General features: G+C 38.0%; 1 protein-coding gene across 1 annotated transcript in view; it reads right to left on the bottom strand.

The window, feature by feature from the left end:
• The window catches only part of LOC124622874 (furin-like protease 2), a 790,830-nt gene that overhangs the window by 513,758 nt on the left and 253,456 nt on the right, over positions 1 to 23,616 (bottom strand). The window contains exon 3 of the mRNA XM_047148668.1: positions 18,009 to 18,113. Within this exon, the coding sequence (XP_047004624.1) occupies positions 18,009 to 18,113 (105 nt within the window). The remainder of the gene's footprint in view (positions 1 to 18,008; positions 18,114 to 23,616) is intronic.

The following is a 23,616-nucleotide window of genomic DNA, read 5'->3' as shown; positions in this document are numbered from 1 at the left end:
GAGGGATGAACAACTTTTGGGGATATTATTTCGCGTCGCGAATTGTTTAGTGTAATGTTTCTAGCATGATGAACCGTGCAAAACAACTTGGTGTCATCAAAATTGCAAGTGTTGTCCTGCGTACGTAACAGTAAGTATCATTGTTATTGCATAGTTGTATTTGTGAGATGTAGGTCTACATTCAGCTGTAATACTTGCAAATAACTGATTGAAACAATGGTATTTTATTTGGTGAAGAATATTTTCGTGGCATTCTTACCAACATACAAACGAAGAAACGTAGACTTCGAACAAGGATGAGGTAGTTTAATATGAATAGAGAGATGATGGCCTAACTGTAGAAGTACTGATGTTTGATGAGAAGTCGTGGACTGTGTTAAACAGTTGTCGTATAACTCACCGAGAAACAGACAAGAGCGTATCTACAAGGTAGAAGGCACAAGAGTAATAGGCTGCATCACACTTTCATGTCTGTCAAAAAGGAGAACTTCCGCTACACTACAAGTCACACTTTTGAAGAATGTTCTTACTGCCAATAAGCTGAGGGCATTTCAGGAGTATAACTGATGATATAATTTTGATTGACACTGGCGACTTACTGAAAGAGGAAATAAAAACCAATCATATTACTTTATGATATTTTCCACTTTCGTATACATTTGTCGCAGATTGAGAAATTGTAAAGAAAAGAGCTTAAAGATATTACAGTAGTTACAACGGTATTCCAGTTAAGTACTTAAACTCTTCTACATAACATTTATTTAAACCAATCACTCCAGCGGGGTAACAGAACACCGCCTACAATGAAAGGACACAGCTGTTCTGTAGTTTGAGTCAATTCGTCGTAAAACTGCTTCCCGTACGTGCATAAAATTTTTATTTTACTTATATTTTAACAACTGCATGCCGGTATCATATTGAGAGTTAAATTATGATACGATACAGTGGAAAGAAAGTGCATCTAAAATAGGTGATAGCTCATTAACACACCAGCGAATGCACAATAAAAAAGCAACGGATACAGTGCGAACGGCGCTTTAAAAGCATGAAAACGAAATTACAACTACAATAATATATTTTTTGGGTCAAATTAAAAAGCTGGGACGCAGCAGTCATGGACTGTGCGGCTGGTCCCGGCGGAGGTTCCAGTCCTCCCTCAGGCATGGGTGTGTGTGTTTGTCCTTAGGATAATTTAGGTTAAGTAGTGTGTACGCTTAGGGATTGATGACTTTAGCAGTTAAGTCCCATAAGATTTCACGCACATTTGAACATTTTAAAAAGCTGGAATAAAGATTCTCAGACGTATGACATCTACATCTACATACACATCCTATAAGGCACGGTATAGTGCGTGGAGGAGGGTACCTCTTACCCCCACTAGTAATATTTTCTCTTCCACTCACGAATAGAGCGAAAGAAATAATTTTCTATATGCCTCCATACGAACCCTAATTTCTCTTATATTATCCTCGTGTCCTTATGCGAAATGTATGATGGCGGTACCAGAATGGTTCTGCAGTCACCTTCCAATGCCGGATCTCTAAATTTTTCTCCATAGTGTTCCTCGAAATGAACGTCGCCTTCCTTCCAGGGATGCCCACTGGAGCTCCCGAACCATCTCCGTGATACTTCCGTGATCTAACCTCGTCAGTGAATTGCTTCAGTATTTTGCTTTAGTCAGACCCGGTTGGAATCCGAAACATTCAAGCAGTACTGAAGCATGGGTTGTACTACAGTCTCCTACCGATAATTCACATTTCCCCAAAATTCTCTCAGTGCACCAGAATCGACCATTCCCCTTCCTATTACAATCCTTACATTCTTCTTAAATTTCACTTCGATTTGCAACATTACATCCAGTTATTTTTTCATGGTGGCTGTGTAGATCAGTACTATAGTAATGCTGTATACTATTTGTTGTATTCTGTTTGTTAAATCCATCTTTAAGAAAGGTCATAAGGGAGATATCAATAACTACCTACCTGTTACACTACTGACATCATTCATCAACATTTTTGAGAAGATGATGTATTCTAGAATAGTATATCACCTTAGCAACAATAGTATACTTAGCAAATCACAGTTAGGGTTCAGATGGGTTACTCTACTGAGAATGCCATTTACAGGTTCACTCGCTAAATTTTACGAGATTTAAATTATGAAACCACACCGGTTCTTATTTTCTGCAACCTCTGTATGGCACGTGAATGTCTGAATCACAGAATTCCCCTACATAAACTAACGCTTTATGTGATGGATGGTATAGCCAACCAATAGATTATATCTGACCAAAAGAATACCGGAAGCTGTACTCAGTAACTCAAGCAGTACAGTCCGGGCACATAATTATGATCTGGGAGAAATCACAAATGAGGTTCCCCAAGGTTCAATTTTGAGTCCACTACTGTTCCTCATACATATGACTTCCGTCTAGTACAGAACAAGCAGAATTACTTATTTTGGCAAATAACAATAGTATCGTAATCAATTCAAGCATGTGTACAGAAACAGAAGAAATGGTAAAGTTCTTAAAAGTATCATTGACTGCTTTCTCCGAATGGTCTCACCTTGAGTTACAAAAAAAAAAAAAAAACAAGGTATTCAGTTCTGCACGTCTAGAAATTTCCATTTCCATTCATTAACGTACTACTGATGTCAGCAACGTGGATGAATAAGCTGTTAAGCTGACTGTGTGATACCTCTCGCATTTGTAAACCCTTACAATGTTTTAAATTGAGTGAATTATGATTTTCCGAAAGTTTGATGGCGTACAGCCGCCTCATACATTCTAGACATTAGTTTGAACAGCCGTTTGGTAGCCACTTCCCCCCAATACATTTAGCAATTCTGACTGAATGCTATGTTTCCCTTCTGCCTTACTCAGTCTTATGTTCTGATGGTAATACTGCACTCCAAATCTCTACCTTATCGACTCTTGTTTCTCTTTCTGTCACTTCATCACACTAGTCATTCCCCTTACAGAAGACTTTAATGTATGCTTCTGAACTATCCTCTCTCTCGCCCTCATTTAACAGTGGGATTCTCACTGTTCTCTTAATGTTACCACTATTGCTTTAAATATAACCGTAGGTGGTTTTAACTTTTAAGCCAGTTCTTCCGACAATTATTTTACATTTCTTCACATTTTTCATGCAACCATTTCCCTTTGCTTCGCTACACTTGCTGTTTAATTTATACAAAATTGATTAATATTTCTATAATCTTAAATTTTCATGAAAATTTTTCTTTGTCTTTGTTTCTTCGATCAACTGAAATACATCTTCTGTTAGCCATTGTTTCTTCTTAGTTTCCTGCTTCTTAGCTATGATTTTATTTCCAACTTATGCCATTGCCCTCTTTAGACATATCCATTCATTTTCAACTGAACTGCTTACTGGGTTACTCATTCTTAAAATTTGTATAGCCTCAGAGATCTTAAGGTGTATCTATTCATTTCTTAGTATTTCCATATCACACTTCTTTGCACACTAATCCTTCCTGTCTCTCTTAAACTGAAGCCACTTATTCATCATTACTAAATTGTGATCTGAGTTCGTATCTGATCCTGGGAACGCCTCACAATCTAATATCTGATTTTGGAACCTCTGTCTGTCCATAATGTAATATAGCAGAAATCTTTCCACACACCCTGGTATTTTCCACTTTACCACCCCTTCTTGTGACTCTTGAAATCGATGCTATTGCAATTAGAAATTTATTGAAGAACTAAATTACACTTTCTCTTCTCTCATTCCTCCGATCGAGACCATATTGTCAGGTAACGATTTCTTGTATTCGTTCTCTTACAACTGCATCCCCACCCCCCATGACTATCGGATTTTCAGCTCCCTTTATGTGTTGAATCACTCGTTCAATATCCTCATGTACTTTCTTCTTCTGCTTGCTTGCGGTATGTGTATCTGAATATTGTTGTTGGCGTTAGTTTTCCGTCGATTCTGATGAGAAAAATACAATCACAGAGCTGTTCGCCGTATTTCGCTCTCTAACCTACCTTTCTATCCATAACGAATCATAATCCTGTGATACCAATTCCTGCTGCTGTTGATATTACCCTATAATTATGTGATCAGCTTCAGTGTCTCTCATTTTACGGACCCTCTCTATATCTAAAATGAGCATTATCATTAGCCTGTTTAGATATTCTAGCTTCTCCTGCCAGTATCAAATTCCTGACATTCCACGCCCCTAATGCAAGAGCGTTTCCCTTTCGTTGGTTGTTGAATCTTTTTCTCATGGTCAGCTACCCATCTGCAGATCTTCCTGGAGACCTGAATGAGGGGGCTAGTTCGGAATATTTTGCCAGTGGAAAGATCATGTTACAGACTTTCAATTACAGGCTACATGTCCTGCGAATACACAGTACGTGCCTTTAATACAGTTGTTTCTGTTGCCTTCTGCATCCTCAAGCCGTTGATAGCGGTTGACGTCCACCTTTTACGAGGTTTCCCACCCCAAGAGCAAGAGTGTGCCCTGAACTTCTGTGCGCTCCTCCGGCCTCTACGACGAGCTGTTGGCAGAACTACGGAGACTTCGTACATCGAAAATCTTCGGCCGCCATTGCAACTAATTTTTATTCAGAATTTAAGCAGTGGTGAACTTCGAATCGGGGACCGTGGACATTTTGATTGTTACTGATAGACACTTTCCTTATACCACAGGCATCTCAAAACTGTACTGAACAATTAATAAAAGAAAATCAACATCAGACTGGGATAAAAACAGACATGTCTGTCTTAGGGCATAAAAATAAAATTAAGGGAACTCTCACTTTTCAGGACGAACATTTAATACGGGAGACCATAAGTAAAAATCAAAACATTCTCGAAGATAAAAAGAGTAACAACATAAGGCCAATATTCAAAGCAGCTCACAGTCTACATTTAAAATTATATATAATTATGTCAGTAATTGCTTACAAACATTGACTTTTCAGGAGCAAAAGTAACCCTTCCACCATATGAGCTGAAGCATAGAAAGCGTCCAAACGATATGTATAGCATTTTAAACAGGGAAATGTTTTTCACTAAAGTTCATTTTTTCGTGTACAATCGACAGATAATCCATTTTCTTTGCACTTGATCGGTATTTGTAGAAAGTTGAGACAAAAGAAACTCTACTGTTTTTCTCTGGGTTAATTCAATGTGTTTTCAAATTGTTGTCAACGGGGGCATATAATAATGAAAGCAAGGTAGTATAACTTCGTTCACAACAAAATAATTATACGTTATTGTTACTGTTACCACTATTCCTTGTTATTTGTCCCCACATAAATCACTGTTATTACCACTACATTTCAGCTCCTCTTCTTCATTACAATTTTCATCGCTGATACCAAGAAGTACACCCATCACGAAGGTTTTGTTTCCTTGATCCAGGGATTGCGTCACAGAACATGCCTCCAGCTGGCTGAATACCGGAATTCTTGTCGTTCAAAAGTACGAAAGTATTACATCCTCTACTAGGAGTTCTCTTAATAACGATACGCCTGTTCCATGGGCCAAAATGAGAGTTTTGCAATGAGACACACAACCTGTGTTCCACATCCTTGTGAATCATCCGTGCCTGCTGCCGTTCGAGCGGAGGATTAACACTAGAACGGCGGAGTTTCTGACATTCCTAAAACGGCGGAAAGAGGTCGCTTTGACCACACATAAAATATTTTCATACTTTAATTAAACAAGAAGGTTTTAATGTTTGTTCATCCATTATTTATTTCTACTAATCACAACTATTATTTATAAGTGTATATAATATTTACAATGTAACATACAAATTCATTGTATTCTTAACTATAGATTTTAATATCGTAACTATTCATATAACTTTCTAGATACATTTACTATATCTGGTCAATTTTACTCAACTGTCACATGGGTTTTACAAACATCTATGTATTATTCTAACTCAGGTCATCTGAAGCTGCTACAGGCAGTTAGCTACGGAGATTTCTGTTTTACGTGCACATTTTCCGCACACGGCTTTATGGCACTTTACACAGTTTTCGCTGGTCTTGTTGCCTTTGCAGAGGCTGATTTGGCACTTCCTCCGCTTTCTAGGTCATTTCAATTTCATATCCTTTTCCTTTGCTTGATGTTCTTGCTCTTTCGTTCCCCTGAATTGATTTGCGGTTGAAGTATGAACTCCTTCTTTTCCGTTTTATTGTTCGTTACTATGTTAGAGATGACCCATGCATTAATTGCCGCCGTGTCCAGTATGTTGTAGAAGACATGCATTGGCCATCTCCTACAGGCAACCTTCCTAGTATATTTACAGTTCATTTGATCAACAATGTTCACCCCATACTTCGTTGCATTGCGAAACGTTACAGTTTCAGGTTTTTTTCTTTCAGTTCTGCCGTATTGCTACTTCAGCATGCAGCGTACACGGGAGAATGACACTTTTACTCTTCTTTCCTTGGTATACACTCAGGTGTAATCTGTGTTCCCACTATTGTCGTTGAGTGAATTTCAGCATTTGGCATTTCATCAGGGATTTCACGGCGGATCTAGTTCATTGCAGCAACTAATAAAGTTTTCTTTTCTTTGAGTTTTTTAGCAAGTTGATGAGACGTAAAGAAGTTGTCCGTGGTCACATTTCTTCGTTGATTGGGAAATGTCTCCATGACACGCAGAACGACGTATTCTGAAAGTGGTTGTTTCTCTCTATACGTGTCCTCTTTGCCGAGGTGTGGGAAAGAGTAATATATATATATGGTGCAGAACGAAACTCGTCTAGCTTTAAGGGGGAAACCAGATGGCCCTATGGTTGGCCCGCTAGATGGCGCTGCCATAGTTCAAACGGATATCAACTGCGTTTTCTTAAATAGGAACCTCCATTTTTATGGAATATTCGTGTAGTACGTAAAGAAATGTGAATGTTTTAGTAGGACCACTTTTTTCGCTTTGTGATAGATTACGCAGTAATAGTCACAAACTTATTAGTACGTGGTAACACGTAACATTCTGCAGTGCGGACGGTTTTTGCTTCGCGATACATTACCCGTGTTAAAATGGACAGTTTAGCAATTGCGGAAAAGGTCGATATAGTGTTGATGTATGGCTATTGTGATTAAAATGTATGCTGCTCGGTATCCTGGACGACATCATGCAAGTGTCCGTATCGTTCGCCGGATAGTTACGTTATTTAAGGTTCAAAATGGCTCTAAGCACTACGGGACTTAATATCTGAGGTCATTAGTCCCCTAGAACTTAGAACTACTTAAACCTAACTAGCCTAAGGACATCACACACACCCATGCCCGAGGCAGGATTCGAACCTGCGACCGTAGCAGCAGCGCGGTTTTGGACTGAAGCACGTAGAACCGCACGGTCACAACGGCCGGCATTATTTAAGGAACCAGGAAGTTTTCAACCACATGTGAAACGTCAACCACGATCTGAAACAAATGATTATGCCCAAGTAAGTGTTTTAGCTGCTGTGGTGGTTAATCCGCACATCAGTAGCAGACAAACTGCGCAAGAATTGGGAATCACAAAAACGTCTGTATTGAGAATGCTACATCAACATCGATTGCGCCAGTACCGTATTTCTGTGCAACAGGAATTGCATGGCGACGACTTTGAACGTCGTGTACAGTTCTGCCACTGGGCACAAGAGAAATTACGGAATGGTGATAGATTGTTTGCATGCGTTCTATGCAGCGACGAAGCGTCATTCACCAACAGCGGTAACGTAAACCGGCATAATATGCACTATTGGGCGATGGAAGATCCACAATGGTTGCGACAAGTGGAACATCAGCGACCTTAGCGGGTTAATGTATGATGCGGCATTATGGGAGGAAGGATAACTGGACCAATTTCATCGATGGCAATCTAAATGGTGCAATGTATGCTGATTTCCTACGTAATTCTCTACCGATTTACTACAAGATGTTTCACTGCATGACAGAACGGTGATGTACTTCCAACATGATCGGTGTCCGGCACATAGCTCGCGTGCGGTTGAAGCCGTATTGAATAGCATATTTCATGTCAGATGGACTGGTCGTCGAAGGACCACATCATGGCCCGCACGTTCACCGGATCTGACGTCCCCGGATATCTTTCTGTGAGAAAGTTTGAAGGATATTTGCTATCGTGATCCACCGACAACGCCTGACAACATGCGTCAGCGCATTGTCAATGCATATGCGAACATTACGGAAGGCGAACTAATCGCTGTTGAGAGGAATGTCTTTACGCATACTGCCAAATGCATTGAGTTTGACGGACATCATTTTGAGCATTTATTGCATTAATGTGTTGTTTACAGGTAATCACGCTGTAACAGTATGCGTTCTCAGAAATGATAACTTCACAAAGGTACATGTTTCACATTGGAACAACCGAAATAAAATGTTCAAACGTACCTACTTTCTGTATTTTAATTGTGAGCCGTATGTTTGTGACTATTACAGCGAAATCTGCCACAAAGCGAAAAATGTGGTCCAACTAAAACATTCATATTTCTTTATGTACTACACAAATATGTAATAAAAGATGGCGGTTCCTATTTAAAAAGACGCAGTTTATATCCGTTTGACCTATGGCAGCACCTTCTAGCGGGCCAACCATAGCGCCATCTGGTTTCCCCCTTATAGCTAGACAAGTTTCGTTTTTTGTAGTTTTTTCGTTTGACGCTTATTTCATGAGATATTTGGCCCGGTCACGATCAATGGACCACCCTGTATGCTTTGTCGTTACATCAACAGCCATCCAGAATTTGAGACTATATTTGTCTGGTTTGTTGAACATGAACTGAACAAACCTGCTTTTTTCTCTGCTTGATAACAATTGCTCATCAATGGTTATATTTTCTCCAAGGCGGAAAGCGCGAATACCGTTTTCAACGAACTTTCCCCAAATTTCAGATACAAGAGCGAATTTGTTGGCTGCCAGGTGTTCAGCCCAGGTTGATTTTTCATCATAACGTAGGAATCTGAGAAGCTCCTGAAATCTGTCACTTGGCATAATGTTATTGAAAAAAGCATTCAGCCAAGAGTTTGTCCAGAGATCATCCACAGACATACCTCTCGTGCACAATACACACCGAACATACATTATGGCTATCAGTTTCTCTAGTTCCTCAAGTGACACAGTACAGTAATTGTTTTAGTACTTTTCGAGCATTTGATTCTGTGTATTTCTTCATGAGTCGTAGCATTGCTTCATCAAAAATAAGATGGAAGGCAATGATGGCAGAGCTGTCTACTCTTTGGCAATCATAAGCAGTGGGACCTCGTTTCTCCTTCAGAATATTTACAACTGACCACCTTCCAGAAGATGAATAATTTGCAATCTTTCACACGGTTCCAACACGTTGCAATCATCTTTATATACACTTCCAACTGTACCTGATGTGGTGAAAGAGGTGATCACTGACGTATATCAGCATCTGAATCCTTATACAGTAATCGCCCCTCATTCACAATGTCTTCATCTTCAGTTGTGTTAGGTACATACTCATCTTCATCAGTGAAATCAATTTCCGATTCAAATTCGGAATTCTCTAAGAGATGAAACACTTCTCCATCAGAAAGCCCACACAGACGATACAAGTTCGAAAATGCATTTCACGGACAAAGACTGCCTAAGTGACACAACATAAAATGTGGCGGACTGGAATATACATGTGCGAAGTTACAACAATGAGAAACAACTGCTTGGCGTTGCAGGTCACTGTAGCCACTCTAGCCATGGTCTTGTTGGATAATTAACTTATATTCAGAAGAGAAATTACAGTGAGGTTGAATTGACCCCTTCCGCCATTCTAGGTACACTGAATTAAATGTGCAAACGAATTTAAAATACTTCGTAAATACTACAACATATTCAGAAAGAGGAAAGAAAATTAGTACAAGTCACATAATTTCATTAAAAAAGTAAATAATTTGGATATGATATATGATTTAGATATGAGCGAAAAACGTATGACAGGCGTCATTTTGACCTCTTCTACGCTTCTAGTGTTTAGTCTTTTTAAACAGAATGGATCAGTAGCACGTTTAAAGTCCACTAAATCATCAAATACCATTATTTTCAGCGGAAATTGGTGAGGTAATGTACGGGCATCAACAAATTACCTGACCAAAATTTCAGACATTCCGATTATTGTGCCCTATCAACAAGAGGTCTTGACCATTTGTATCACAGATTTGTCACTGGGAGAAAATATGAGATTCTTTTATAGACCTTTGAGACGTGCACCTGACTGAACAAGAACTGAACCTCAACTCTATTTTTCTTCTGCTCAGAACACACATCACTAACAACGGAATATTCCTAAGTCTCAACAAACGATCTCGATGAAACTCAGCAGATGTGTAGAGGGGGAAAATATTTTAATACTTATTTTTTAGTTTGTGCTTAATTGCACTTTTATGGGGTGAAATACACACTGAAATGTAATTTGGCATTTCCAGCTGAAAGGAAATAGATTCTAAACGATGACATGTATGAATTATTTTCATATAGAAGTTGATATGTAATTAATGTTCTTGAAAACCATATAACTAGCTTCGTAATAATTTGAATTTTTGCAAAATATCACACTACTGTTAATTAATTTTGAAAAATAAAGACTTCCATCACTTTCGTTACAACATAGAGTAAACGGGCTTTGAAGTCACAAACATCCCTGTTTAGCAAAGCTGGCACCTAAAATACTATTTTTAGAATTTTAGTTGAATACAGTGTGCTGTGGGAATATTTCTACCATCTCTAATTAAGACACTTAACCATTCACTACTATTCTAATTATTTATTTACTCACAATTTATAATTAAATTCTTGTTTTAAGTTTTACATTAATAATTAAATTTTTGTTTGTTAGTTTAATGTTTCATGTACATGTATTTTCTGAATTGAAAATAGTAAGAAATTCGTTATTATAATGGAAAATAATTACAATAATCATAATCTGTAATGAAATACTTAAAAGATAATTTTTTATAATATGCACATAAATTTATCAGTTGAAGACATAAAGTATGAAAACGAGTCCATTATCATGTTTTTGGCACATTGTTTTACAGGCCCGTCTCTGTCACATAAACTTTTACTACATCAGAATATTTTATGGTATGTATGGCTGGTATACATGGCTGTTAATCACGTAAATACTTTTTATCATTCTTGTGTAGCACCAGGACTTTTATAGATTTAGCGTCAGCAAACTGAACTTAGTTGGTTACATACTGTGTAAAGGTTTGTTTGATCAAGACGGACCTGTAAGATAAAATACACATAAAATAAACGAAATTTTTTCACTTAATATACACGGCGGAGTACACAATATAAATAAAAATTTAGCAGGATTTCCCACTGTCATTGGTGGTCCTCTAAAATCCTGATCTGTCTCTAGCATATTTCTGGACGTCGGTAAGCCTCGGCGAAGAGAATTGATTATGTTCTAACGACTGCAGCTTGATTATACTGTTTCTCACTTGGAGTTTGACATCAAACTCATTCGTGGCTGTTAGGTTTGAAAATTTTCTCAAGAAGTTCTTACAAACATCGACAGGTGTATTTGTTCCACGGCTGTCACTGAGCCGAGGAGTCCTTTGGGATCACCATTCTTTCTTGTCCACAAAACGACATTTTCCGCAGTGTCCACCTGCCTCCTCATAGTTCTCATGGAAACTAATTCGAGTTTGGACAGGAAATCGAAAATCTCTTCTTGATACTCCAAATTCTCTTTTAAGAGAATTTAAATCTAGTAAACAAACATCAGACCACGTTAGAGATATTTGAAATATATTTTCGTCCCAGTGATGGAAAAACATCTGTATGACTGTTACACTTTTGTGGAGATCAAGGTGGAAGAACCGTTTAGAGAATTGCACCTTTGGACAATAAACTTTTTGATGTAGTGATTGCAGAAGGCTAGACGGCACAGTTACAGCCATTGGACTTATACTGATTTTGATATAAGTTCTTGATTAGTTTTAAAGGTGTATTTCAGCAGAATGATAATGATGTCAGCCTCAATTTCAGAAACAGTAGAATCAAGCTCCACTCATTAGTACATGATCAGTTCTCTTCCCCAAGACTTTCAAATGTAGTAAAACTTCCCTCGAAGAAATCGCTATATTCAGTGGATCATCTATGACTCTTTGAATCCTACTGAATTTTGTTTTATATTGTCTTCTCTGTCGTACAAATTAGATGAGGAAATTTTGTTTATTTTATTTGTATGGCGTAAAATAGCATTTGTTTTAAGCGTTTCTTTACAGATTGTCATTATTTTCTGTCATAAAATGTGGTGTTTACTATTTTCAAATCACAAAATCCACGTATGTGAAACAGTAAACTAAAAAACTATAAAATCTGAATATAAAACGTAAAATTTTAATTTAAAACTAAAGATAAATATAAGTGAAATTAATAATTAGGTTGGTAATGAATGTTTAGCTGTTTTAATTAGGAATGTAGAAAACACTAAGACAGCATTCTTTATACAGCTTATTTTCCGAAAATGGTATTTCAGAAACCAGCTATATTATACAGGAATTATGTGGCTTGAAAGCTTCTGTAATTTAAGTTGCAACCATAGCATTCATTTTTCAAAATTAATTAATGGTGGTGAGTATCTGAAAAGCTTCTAGTTATTACAAATGTGGATTACTCAGTTTTCAAGAACTTTAATTGCACATAAATATTATATGAAACTTTCTTTAAGCATCATCTTTTCGAAGATATTCCGTCCTAATGTAAAAAGTAACGTTAGCTTTCGTGCTGTGTTTTACGCTTTTGTAGCAAAACTGGTCACAAACAAAACAAAATACGTATTGCACTATTTTTTTCTTCTCTACATGCCCGCAAAGTTCCATCAACTACGAAGTTCCATGCCTACTTGGGAATGCTACCTTTTAAGCCAGCGAAGCTCATCTCTTCTATTTACGAATGAAATTACGTTTATGTAGTTAAAAATCATGGATGCGAGTTCATAGGACATTGCCATCTTTCAGGACAGTGATAAATAGAAACCGTCTCATCTGCCACACTGTGAATCCCAAAAACATCGTACCATAAGGGCTTTATACAGTAAGTGGCATTTCACTGCAAATGCTACAAGGGCATGTTTTACATCTGAAAACATGAATTATTGTTAATGGGTGCTTGCTTTTGTTATTAGAATGTAGGTTAGTAACATATTAACAAAAGCTTCTGCCCTTTTCAAGTGAAATATTTTTTGCGCTAGTAATCGACTCTTCTCAAAATCTCTCTCCTCAGCCTCTGTTTTGCTGTTCTGAGAATCACATATACTATCTGCAATAGACTTGGAATATTCGAAGTTATTTTAAAAGTTACACACTGTCCTAAAGCTCTTATAAGGAAGACTGATATGGTACTCAAAGTAAAAATTCAAGAAGCGTATCACTTATGGTCAAATATTATGTTAGGTATTTTCAATCTGCTTTTTCATGCAGAGGGTCGTGCGACTGCCTTACTTTACAGAACTTATTACAGCACTCAGTCAACTTAACTGTTGGATCTGATATCCTTTTTGGTCCGGTTTTATGGGAACCTCTTTTATCATCTGGAGACTGCCCATACCTTAGAATGTTGTTCTTGATTCTGCACACCATGTTTTAGGTTATTCCTTGAAAGCTAAGGAGCACTACTTTACAAACTGGAACAATCAGAACCTCAGTTTTCAACTTGTAGAAAAATGCAGCTGCTTGATTACGACTTTCTTTGTGTAGTCTGCAATTTTGGGAAGTTTCCTCTGAATGTGGTTTTTAATAATCAGTACAGCAAGATGAGAGTAGAGAGCCTACAACTTCTAGACTTTTACAGGTTCTGTAGAAGTAATAAACGGTTAATTTGCTTTTTCTTGAAGAGCAACTCTTTCAAACTGGTATTTCTTTGGATCCGTATGCTTTTGCCGCACCAAATTCCGCCATGAAATAGATGAGGTGACAGAGAAGAGCGTTTTTGTACTTAGTGCTTAATTTTTTAAGACAGAGGTTCTGGTATTGTGGCGTACCTTTATTTTAACGCATTTTAATAATTATGTATAAAACCTATTTACTTATGAAAAACAAAATTCTATCGCACAAAGTCTCTAAATCTGCGGTTTTGAGAGGTACCGGTAATGGATACTGTCACAAATTAAGGACTCTATGTACACACATTTTTACATGCGATATCTTAATATATACGCACACATCACATTATTGATTGGTTTTTCTCTGCATTGAACTGCCTTCCCACAAACACCTCACAAAACTGACGACCTGATGTGTCTTTGTAGCTGCACCACTAACAAGTAAGCGGACTATCCCTGTCAGTATAGACTAACCGTTTTGTGTCCATGTGTCACACTTCAATACCTGACCTACGTTCCAGGGGAAAGTATGCATTACTTTTTGTTCTTGACACACAGAGGCACTAACAACCAAAATTCATATCACTTCTAATAGCTAAAATTATTATTACGCAAGTGAAGTAAATACTGATGTAATGGTGCTCACAACAGCTGCCAGTCACCAATAGAAATATCAACATTTATACCTTTTACTTCCCTCTAGATAGAATAAACAAGGTAAAAGAAGTAACATAAAAATTAAAAGTAAAATAAATTAAAAATTACATACTCACGTAACGGCCCATCATCCACTATTCCTTCATCCTTACCCCAACACGTCGCTCCATTCTCCCAAGAATACTTAGACCATAATCCCATAATAAACTCTACAGCACGCAACCAACAGCAGTTGAAGCATTTGCAGTTTACTACAATGTAGGTTATATAAAGACGAAACATTTACTGGAAAACCTCTACGCTGTGAATTTAACACATATGGAGCAAAAAATGGCTGCGCGAATTTAATGGTACAGTGAATAACTGTCCACAAACAAGGAAAGATTTACAGCCAATTGTATGGAACTTGCTTTCTGTCAAACACATTACATCCCGTCCCTTACACTCAATTCGTGATGTCTTCCAAAGGTCCTGCAATGGTGACCCGTTAGTGACGAAGAGCACAACAGATTTCTGAGGCAGAAAGTAGACGGTAAACTCTAGCAATACATGTACTCAAGACAGCTGGCCGGATTAACGTACTCAGCAATACTAATACATCTTAAAGTTTAAATATGTTTACGCTTTTGGCAGACAATATAATATCTTGGAGACGAAAGAATATATCTAGTCCAAATTTCAGCTAGTATGGCCTCGTATGAAGTTAATGTAGGCTCCTAACGAGTAAATTCCTAATCAATACTCATGAGTCTACTCAAGTATGAGACGTTTAACTAGTAAACTTTAAAGATTTTGAAGAGATGAATAGCATCCAGTGAACAAATGACAGATTTCACATCTACATCTGCAGCTTGTTCCGCAACCGTCTATATGGTGGCGAATATATCAGGTACCACCAAGAGTACACTCATTCCCTGTTCTATTCCTGAATTACGTGAGGGGCATTACTATAATCGGTAAATATTAGAGTTAATTGCAAATTTCCACAATTTTCTCGTTGTGCTCATGTCGTGATACGTTTGTGGGAGGTAGTAGTATGCTGTCTGACTCTTCCTAGAAAGTTCCCTCTCGGAATGCTAATAGTAAATCTCCAATTTTCACACAACGTATCTCTTATAGCGTCTACCAGTGTCGTTCTGTTATACCCTCTCACCGACTAAACAATTCCGTGACGAAACGTTCCACCCTTCTAAGGATCTCGTCTCTCCCTTCTGTTAATCCTACCTGACAACAATCCCAAAAAGAAGAGCAATACCAAGGAGTCGGCGGAAGAAGTGTTCTGTAAACTGCTACTTTCGTGGATAATCACATTCCCATAACATTCTTCCTACGAATTTAAACTTGGCTTCTACGTTTCCTGCTACTAGTTTTGTGGTCATTACACTTGTTTTGTGGTATTTCCCTTTATATTGTTCTAGATGGTATTTTCTATTTGTACTGGCTTGTCACCCGTAATGTGATCGTACAAAAGTGGGTTAAAGATTTTAATGTTACTAGGAGTAGCATAGTTGTGGTTAAAATGTGAGCAGAAGTATTTTTAACAGCCATGAATATGAATCGGAGGTTGACAGTAATACACTCAAGGCTATGACGAAAGCTTTTCATGATGCAAACCCTTATTTACTACAGAAATAATGATATACGTATTGCTGTATGAAAATGTAAATTACAGAACTGTAAGAAAACGTAGACAATACTGACCCCATTATCATTACTATTACTACATGATATAATTCTCACCAAAACAAGGACACTGGTACGTCATGCCCAAGAAAATGACGTGAAAGTTTATGAATCTTCGTGGTTAATTTACGTACATTCCTATATGTGACCAATTCTTGAAAATGGTTTGAATCAACAAGGGCAACTTAAGTACACAGCACCCCCACGATATATCTAACAGCGTGTTACAACTCTTCTGTCCTTAATATTGGCAGGAATTTCGCGGGAAAGTATACAAAAGTTTCTTTATCTATGCCACATCTAGTTTAAAAAACTCATTGCTAATTGAATGCCATACAGCTACCAAACTGTGGAGGTATTAATTTCTACATTTCACTCGTAGTTACCCAATGTATCAGACATTACCTATGGAAGATTCAACAGACCAGTCGAATATGTACAACTCTTAGAAATTTCATTCACAAATAACGCATCTTCACTAAACCACTTACAGTGATAACGAACGAATTTTATTCGTTTCTACTAATCTGAAACTTAATTTTATCTCTATCTACAAGTGCCACATACAATTAGGTTGACGAAGCCTACTTACGGTGTATCTTAGCTACTGTATTTCATATGAAAATCACTAACGTGACCTATTATTTACCTATGCCTTTTGATGTATGTCTGCCTTGTAAATGTCATAGTTACGACTGCAAGCACAAAGACTCTTGTCCACCTCCTTATGTGGCTTTAATGTTCTGGAATTTATACAAAAAGATAATTTCTCCTTCAGGAGCAAAGACAACCGTATATTCCCTTTTCACAGCAGAATACATACTGACTGATCGTTCTTTAAAGGTTACATCATAAGAAATCCGGCGAAGTATTTTGCAGAAAGTCTTCATTGGTAAAATGGTGATGGTTTCTTAGAGCTATTAGTCGATCATGCTCCGTGGACTTTCATTGTCTGAAAGTACTGGTGCAGTACCGCTCCGAGTTTTAATTTATCACGACTGTTTCTCATTTCTTGTACTCTGTCAAGCGTAAATGAGTCTAATTTCACGCAGAACGAGCTTTATTATCAAAAAGAAAAACTGCAATTGAGTATCTCGTGTCTGTGACCTAGTTATATAGAGAATGTCAGTGAAGGTGTCTACCTCAAATATTTCCCCATCCCTTTAAAAAATCGTGATTTTATATTCAGCTGAAGTGTAAGGATGTCCTCACTGAACGACGTCTAGGTTTCTGTAATGGCTTTACTTTGTCAACATCGCTTTTGAAAATGGATGTATATAAATACTTGTTATAAGCGTCACACATCTCACGGAGACAAATCAACATTTTATTTTGCTATGTTCTATAGATAGTTCTGGAGATGTTACGATATTTAGAACGTAATACTTACATGCTTTAGCCGTCAAACCGACAGCCGGATTTTGTTGAAATGTCATTTGGAACTATCGCGTACTCACCACAGTCTTCCCATTTTTTCGCACATGCGGGAGTCAAGCGACAGAATTCGGAATAATAGTGGATAACTTACTTTAAATTTGATACTAATAACATTCTAACATGTGTAGCTGGGTCGAGACGTAACTGGAATACAAGGGATGTAGGATTAATTCACTGACTGACACTGTATATCCATCTCCATTCTGTTCCAAAGACTGAAATTTAGCCAGGAACAGGGCTGCGTTGAACAGAAAGCACACTTTCCGATTTTAATACTAGTTAGAAAGGTGGATTACTTAAGTTCATGGAGGTATTGGCTAGTAGCAGACCGGAAGTCGGTAACTGAAATGAAAGATACATCAGACTATTCGTCTTACCTGCTTCTCTGCCATCAACGCATGATGGTGGTGATCACTTGGCGTCGTTGATCGTTTATGTAGTCTTTGGTGCTCCAGGAGGAAGAAACCATCGAGACTGCCAATCTGAAAAGAAAACATTCTCCATAAGAATTTAATTTCTCTGAAACAGAATCAGTTTTTCTTTCTTGCAGTCGTATCACAATATTAAAGACATCTAAAGATAATCGTCAACGAGGCCACCATACCAGAAACAACTAGAGCTCCTACGAACGCTAAAAGTCTTAAAAATATTTTGCCACAAATAAGTTTACTTAATCTTCTCTTTTTGCAGAGATGACTGGGTGTTTGTGTTGTCCTCATCATTTCATCATCATCATGAAAGTGGAGAGATTGGTCAGAGGAATGGTTCGGAATTTGCACGGGCGCTGTTAACCGCGCAGTTGAGCGCCCCACAAACCAAAAAACATCATCGTCATCGCCTTTTTGCAGCTACTGAACTACAGTATCTAGAATACAGAGTTTGGACACCATCGCTGGTTACATGTTCCTACGACCCAGACAATTTAGAAACCATGGTGGATAGGTGTCAACATTACCCATCGACATGTTACAGTTACAATTCGATATAAATAGTGCCTTTAGCATACAAAAAATATAGGGATGAATGAAAAATACCGCACATGAAGGTCCGCATGCGGTTTCCGATTTAGATTCAAGACAAAAGTTCAACTATGAAAATCAGTTAAGTTGCATACATGCATGAAAACGAGGCGCTGCTAACACTGCCACGTCTAGTAGCGCATTGGAACGTACAGAGGAACGTGTATCATCCGAAACTATAGTACCAGCCGTCGTAGTACCTCAGTAGGCTGCTGGTACATCAAAACATCAACCATGGAGCTACGGTTAGAATCTTCATGAAGTAGTTTCTTACTACAGAGATTGAAGTTTACCACAGACTGTAATCTGTATTAGTCATTTATCGTTGTAAATAGAGAGGCGCAGTAGAGCGACACTAGTTTTCTAACTTTCAGTGACCACTAGTTAAAAAGAACGTGTATTGTTAGTCAGTTTCAAGATTATGAAAGAGACATTCGTCGTCGAAAAGCAGTCTTTTCCATCACCTGTTGGTAATACTGGAAATGCAATCTTACCAGACGCCAACGAACTTCTGAAGAAGTCCTTTCCCACAGTCCAAGCCTTCAGAAAGACGCAGAACTTTGTGCGTCTGTCCCTAAACTAGTGTCTCTCACGTAACTTCACAATGAGGTGAAGCAGCTCCTATAGACGTGGTTTTTGTGGGAGATCATTGCAATTCTAGTCCACAAAATCTGATTTAGGACTTCCGTATAACCTTTCCTAGGGACTCGTATAAATCTGTTTGGAGATATAAATTGCGTACGTTTTGTAGAAACTAACGTGGAAAGAATCACTCCAGTCTGCGCTTAGGCCGGTATTACACTATCAAATTTCTTTGTCAAATATCTTTGTCCAGTATCTTTGTCAAAGATATTTGATGGTGTAGTAGGGAACGTTGGCAAATGTCGTCCAATATTTGATCAAATCTAGGGCCTCGCTGTAGACTTGATCAAAGAAGTCGCTTGTCTTCTGTTCATTGCAATGTGACATGTTACCACATAGCATTCTGTCGTCTGTAGTGTTTTTGTGTGCCAACAACTACAAAATTAATAGAGATGTATGAAGCTGATGAGGCGCTTTACAACGTGAGGCACGCTGAATATAATAATAGATTAAGAAGATTGGATACTTGACCTGACCTAACCTAACCTAACCTAACCTAACCTGTCCTAACCCTCTCTGTAGTAAGGAATCGGAGTGTTACAGTGTGCCTGTCTTCTACAGATGTAGCAGTTCTTAAGTGAATATTGTGCTTTATGGTATGAGGATACACTTCATTGAGGACAGACAGAAATGTATGCTCATCCATTCTTAAGTAATTGATGTGCGACTTGATGTCCTCCACTACAAGCTCACATAACAAGTTTTGTTGAATGCTTTTATCGTGTCGTCGTAAAACCCACGGCTTCTCCCAGATATTTTCCTTTTTCCCCCCAGTTCTCTTTCGCATGTGCACACAGTGCAATTGTGGTACATGCAACCGCTGCGGTTAGTAACAAGTTGTTGTTGTCCGCCATCTTGAACTTTGAAGAAAAATATGATGACAGTGTAATACCCCTTCTAGCGCTACGTCAAAGATCTTTGTCAAATATATTTGACGGAATATTTGATAACATGTTTCATCAAAACTTTGACAAAGAAATTTGATAGTGTAATACCGGACTGAAACGTAATCGAGCATGCAAAAATAATGGCACTTCATAAATCTTAGCTGTAGCTTCAGTTCTTAATCTAGTGATAGGAGACTGGTTGGTACTAATTACCTGAAATCAGTCACGGGCTTACATCGAGAATGCAGATTTTTTCTGAGAGCTGCTGCATTACATGAACGCAATAATCCGACAGTAGTTTCTATCTTCCACATAATCTAGTAATGAGTGTCTTTTGAGTGAAGATGATACCGTAACGACGTGTAGGTGGTTGTCATATTCTGAGCACCTGTTAATCGCCACGTATAAACACTGCCAGCAGTAGTTTTTATCACAAATTAACTATATAAAAGTTTGTGGCTCGTAATTTGTTTCCAGTTTGAATAATCGCAAATATAATTATTTCAGCTGGTAGTGGTTTTGCTGAAGCAGTAGACACGTTTGTGGACTCCCATCTGGAGCTAATACCCACGCTTGGCGTGTGATAACTGCGCGTGGCCTGGGACGAGGAACTCTGGCTGTAATTCACAGCTGTCAGAGCCACGTGACGCAGGTACTAGCAGTCCCACGCTCAGCTATATGTTCTCATCTCCGTGTCCGCGCTGAGGGTGAAATATCTCACAATACTAAAAAAGGGCCGTACAGCAAATAATGTTTGAAAAATATATGTATAGAAACTAAAACATTTTGCTTGAAATTTACATTCCAGTACTATCGACAGAAACAAAGGAATAAACCGGCGTGGAAAGATCTAAGGACTGTATGAGTTAGATGGTCATGAAACGTAAGCTGTGTTCCGTAATTATTTTTAATCAATACTGGCGGTCTCTCATGCTTCAGTGAAACAATGTTAATACAGATAGCAAACGTACGTTTTATGACTTTCAATCCGATTTCTATACACACTAAACACAATTGGAGCACGATATCGCAACGTAAAGAACGGACACTTAGAATGTTTCTCGCGAACCACTGTCTTCAAGTGTAATGTAATATGGCGATAATCTCAACATCATCCACTAAAAGTAATTCCTCGATGACGTTGTCAGTCTTCCTGTTTGCCATATGTATCATACCCCGTGGTTATAGCGTCTGCTGCACATTCCACAGACCCTAGTCTGAGATATTTGTGATCTGGAACAGTTTCTTAATTTGCTTTCCAGGATCTTTTCTCAAATTAAGTTCTTCGAGAATTTGTGTCCCATATATTTAGTTTCTCCTTTTTCTGATTTTGAGTAATGTCCTCCTTTCATTCTTTCCATTTAACGTTGCCTCATTAGGCTTCCTTTTTGTCGGCAAAGTTCCATATAAATAAATTGATTATATCATAAAAACACAATCGACATGCCATAAGTATACGTAGACTAATATACAAGTAAGGAACAACGTTATGTCTATTATACCACCTTCACAGGTACATTCGATAGTGGCAAAAACGCCGAAACGATTAACTTGCGTCCCTACCAGTAAAAATATACATAGTGCAGCAAAAAAGTGTATTTAGAATAGAATAGGTCTTTCCTTTTTCCCAAGAATCCACGATTCACACACATACACACACACACACACACACACACACACACACACACACACACACACAATCATCGCTAAAGGGTACGTTCTGGGACAGCTGCGGTCTAGCTCAGACTTTCTGTACGTCCCACGTATACTCCAAATAATTTTTAACCCTTTCGTATAAATTAGTCTCTGATTACAAGGAAATGTAATTGTAAAGAATTCCTTTTTTTGTCAAATCCTGTCGTTAAGTTGGAACGTCTTCATGGAATTTGCACTGTCAGTGTCTAATGTAATTCCATACCTCATATTTGGTGTAGTACGGGATGGTAAGTTTACTTATCTGCGCGCAGAGCCGTATCGAGGGGCTATTCCCCGCCCATGGTGAAACCGAAAAATCTATGACCATCTTGTAAAACTTCTTTTCGGCAAAGCAGCTTTAGCTTATAATGTAATTTATCAAGTAGCTTTAAAAAAATGAAGCATTATTGAAAAACATTTCTTAAACGAACTACGTGGATGTAAATAAATAGTACGCAAAATATTAATAGGATCACTGCAGTAAATTAAATGGAAATTGCGTAAACGTTGTATAAAAATTAAAATAAAACAAAACCTTGTTTTACAGTTCGGGGCAGATGCTGTACATTGTATTTAGTAACATGTACAACAAAGAGCAGACTTTTCGCCAGTCATATTTTTATTAAGTAATAATAAAAGGAAAGAGATACAATTAAATGCTGATAACATACCTCTTTGCTGAACCCTATTTTACTCTTCCGTTCCTTGTTTTGAGAGAAGAAAACACGTTAGTTACTCCACTGAAGTTAAATTTAGCACCTGTGCCATTTTGCAACAACATGATTACTAAACATGTTGACAACGAACTCTCATGGTATAAATGGTTGGCTATAGAAGAAGGCTTCTAATTGAGTTCTTTTGTGTTTACAAATGGGTCGTACTAAGCGAAAGACGGGAGCAACAGAAGAACTAGCAGGTAAGGTACTCACAACGTCCACTGTCTTTGCTGCGAACTTCCACCGTCGCGCATCATTACAGTCTTCAGTCAATACAAATAGGTAAAAAACTCGCTCGCCAACCGACAAAGGTACCACAGTGATAGAACGAAATGTTATAGTAAGCACATTGTGCACATGTGGGAGCGATCTAGATGGCTGTAAAACAATAAACTGGTAGCCAAGATCGCAGGAATTCATTTTATTCCATAATTACCGCTTTCGGTGAAACTAAATCCGCCGTCATCGGATCTTAGGACACATACAGGTTACAACATCAAAGCAAACAATGGTCGTATTTATAGTTGCCTATAACACGCAGGCCTTACAAAATTGTCGTGTGCCTATACGCTACTTACGACAATTTTCTAACGTCTGGTTGTTATAGACAACTATTAATATCACCATTGTTTGTCTTGATGTTGTATTCTGTATGTGTCCTAAGATCGGAGCTGGGTCCTCAGCATGAAGCCCTACTCACCACTAAACTATGAAGGTGGACTATTTTAAGATAAGAACTGAAGTAAAATGTAGATAATCATTACATATATTAGAAGATTTAAAGTACCGCATAGTACTTGTAATACAAGAAGTTGATATCTCAAAAGATACAAGCACACAGAATGCCAAATGATAGTAGTTGCGAGAGGGCACCGTCTGTGCCAGGATGAGCGCTGAATGTGACACTAGCGTTCTTTCACGCATGCTACAGTCAGTCAGTCGTGCAACTGTTACCGTATCCACTTTTCTTTGCTTCTTAATCAGTGATGGATCCCAGGATTGCTTAAAAGAGGTAAGAAACTGCTT

The sequence above is a fragment of the Schistocerca americana genome, chromosome 7 (assembly GCF_021461395.2).
Source record: "Schistocerca americana isolate TAMUIC-IGC-003095 chromosome 7, iqSchAmer2.1, whole genome shotgun sequence".
In the NCBI taxonomy this organism is placed as follows: domain Eukaryota; kingdom Metazoa; phylum Arthropoda; class Insecta; order Orthoptera; family Acrididae; genus Schistocerca; species Schistocerca americana.
This window is presented reverse-complemented; position numbering and strand designations above follow the sequence as displayed.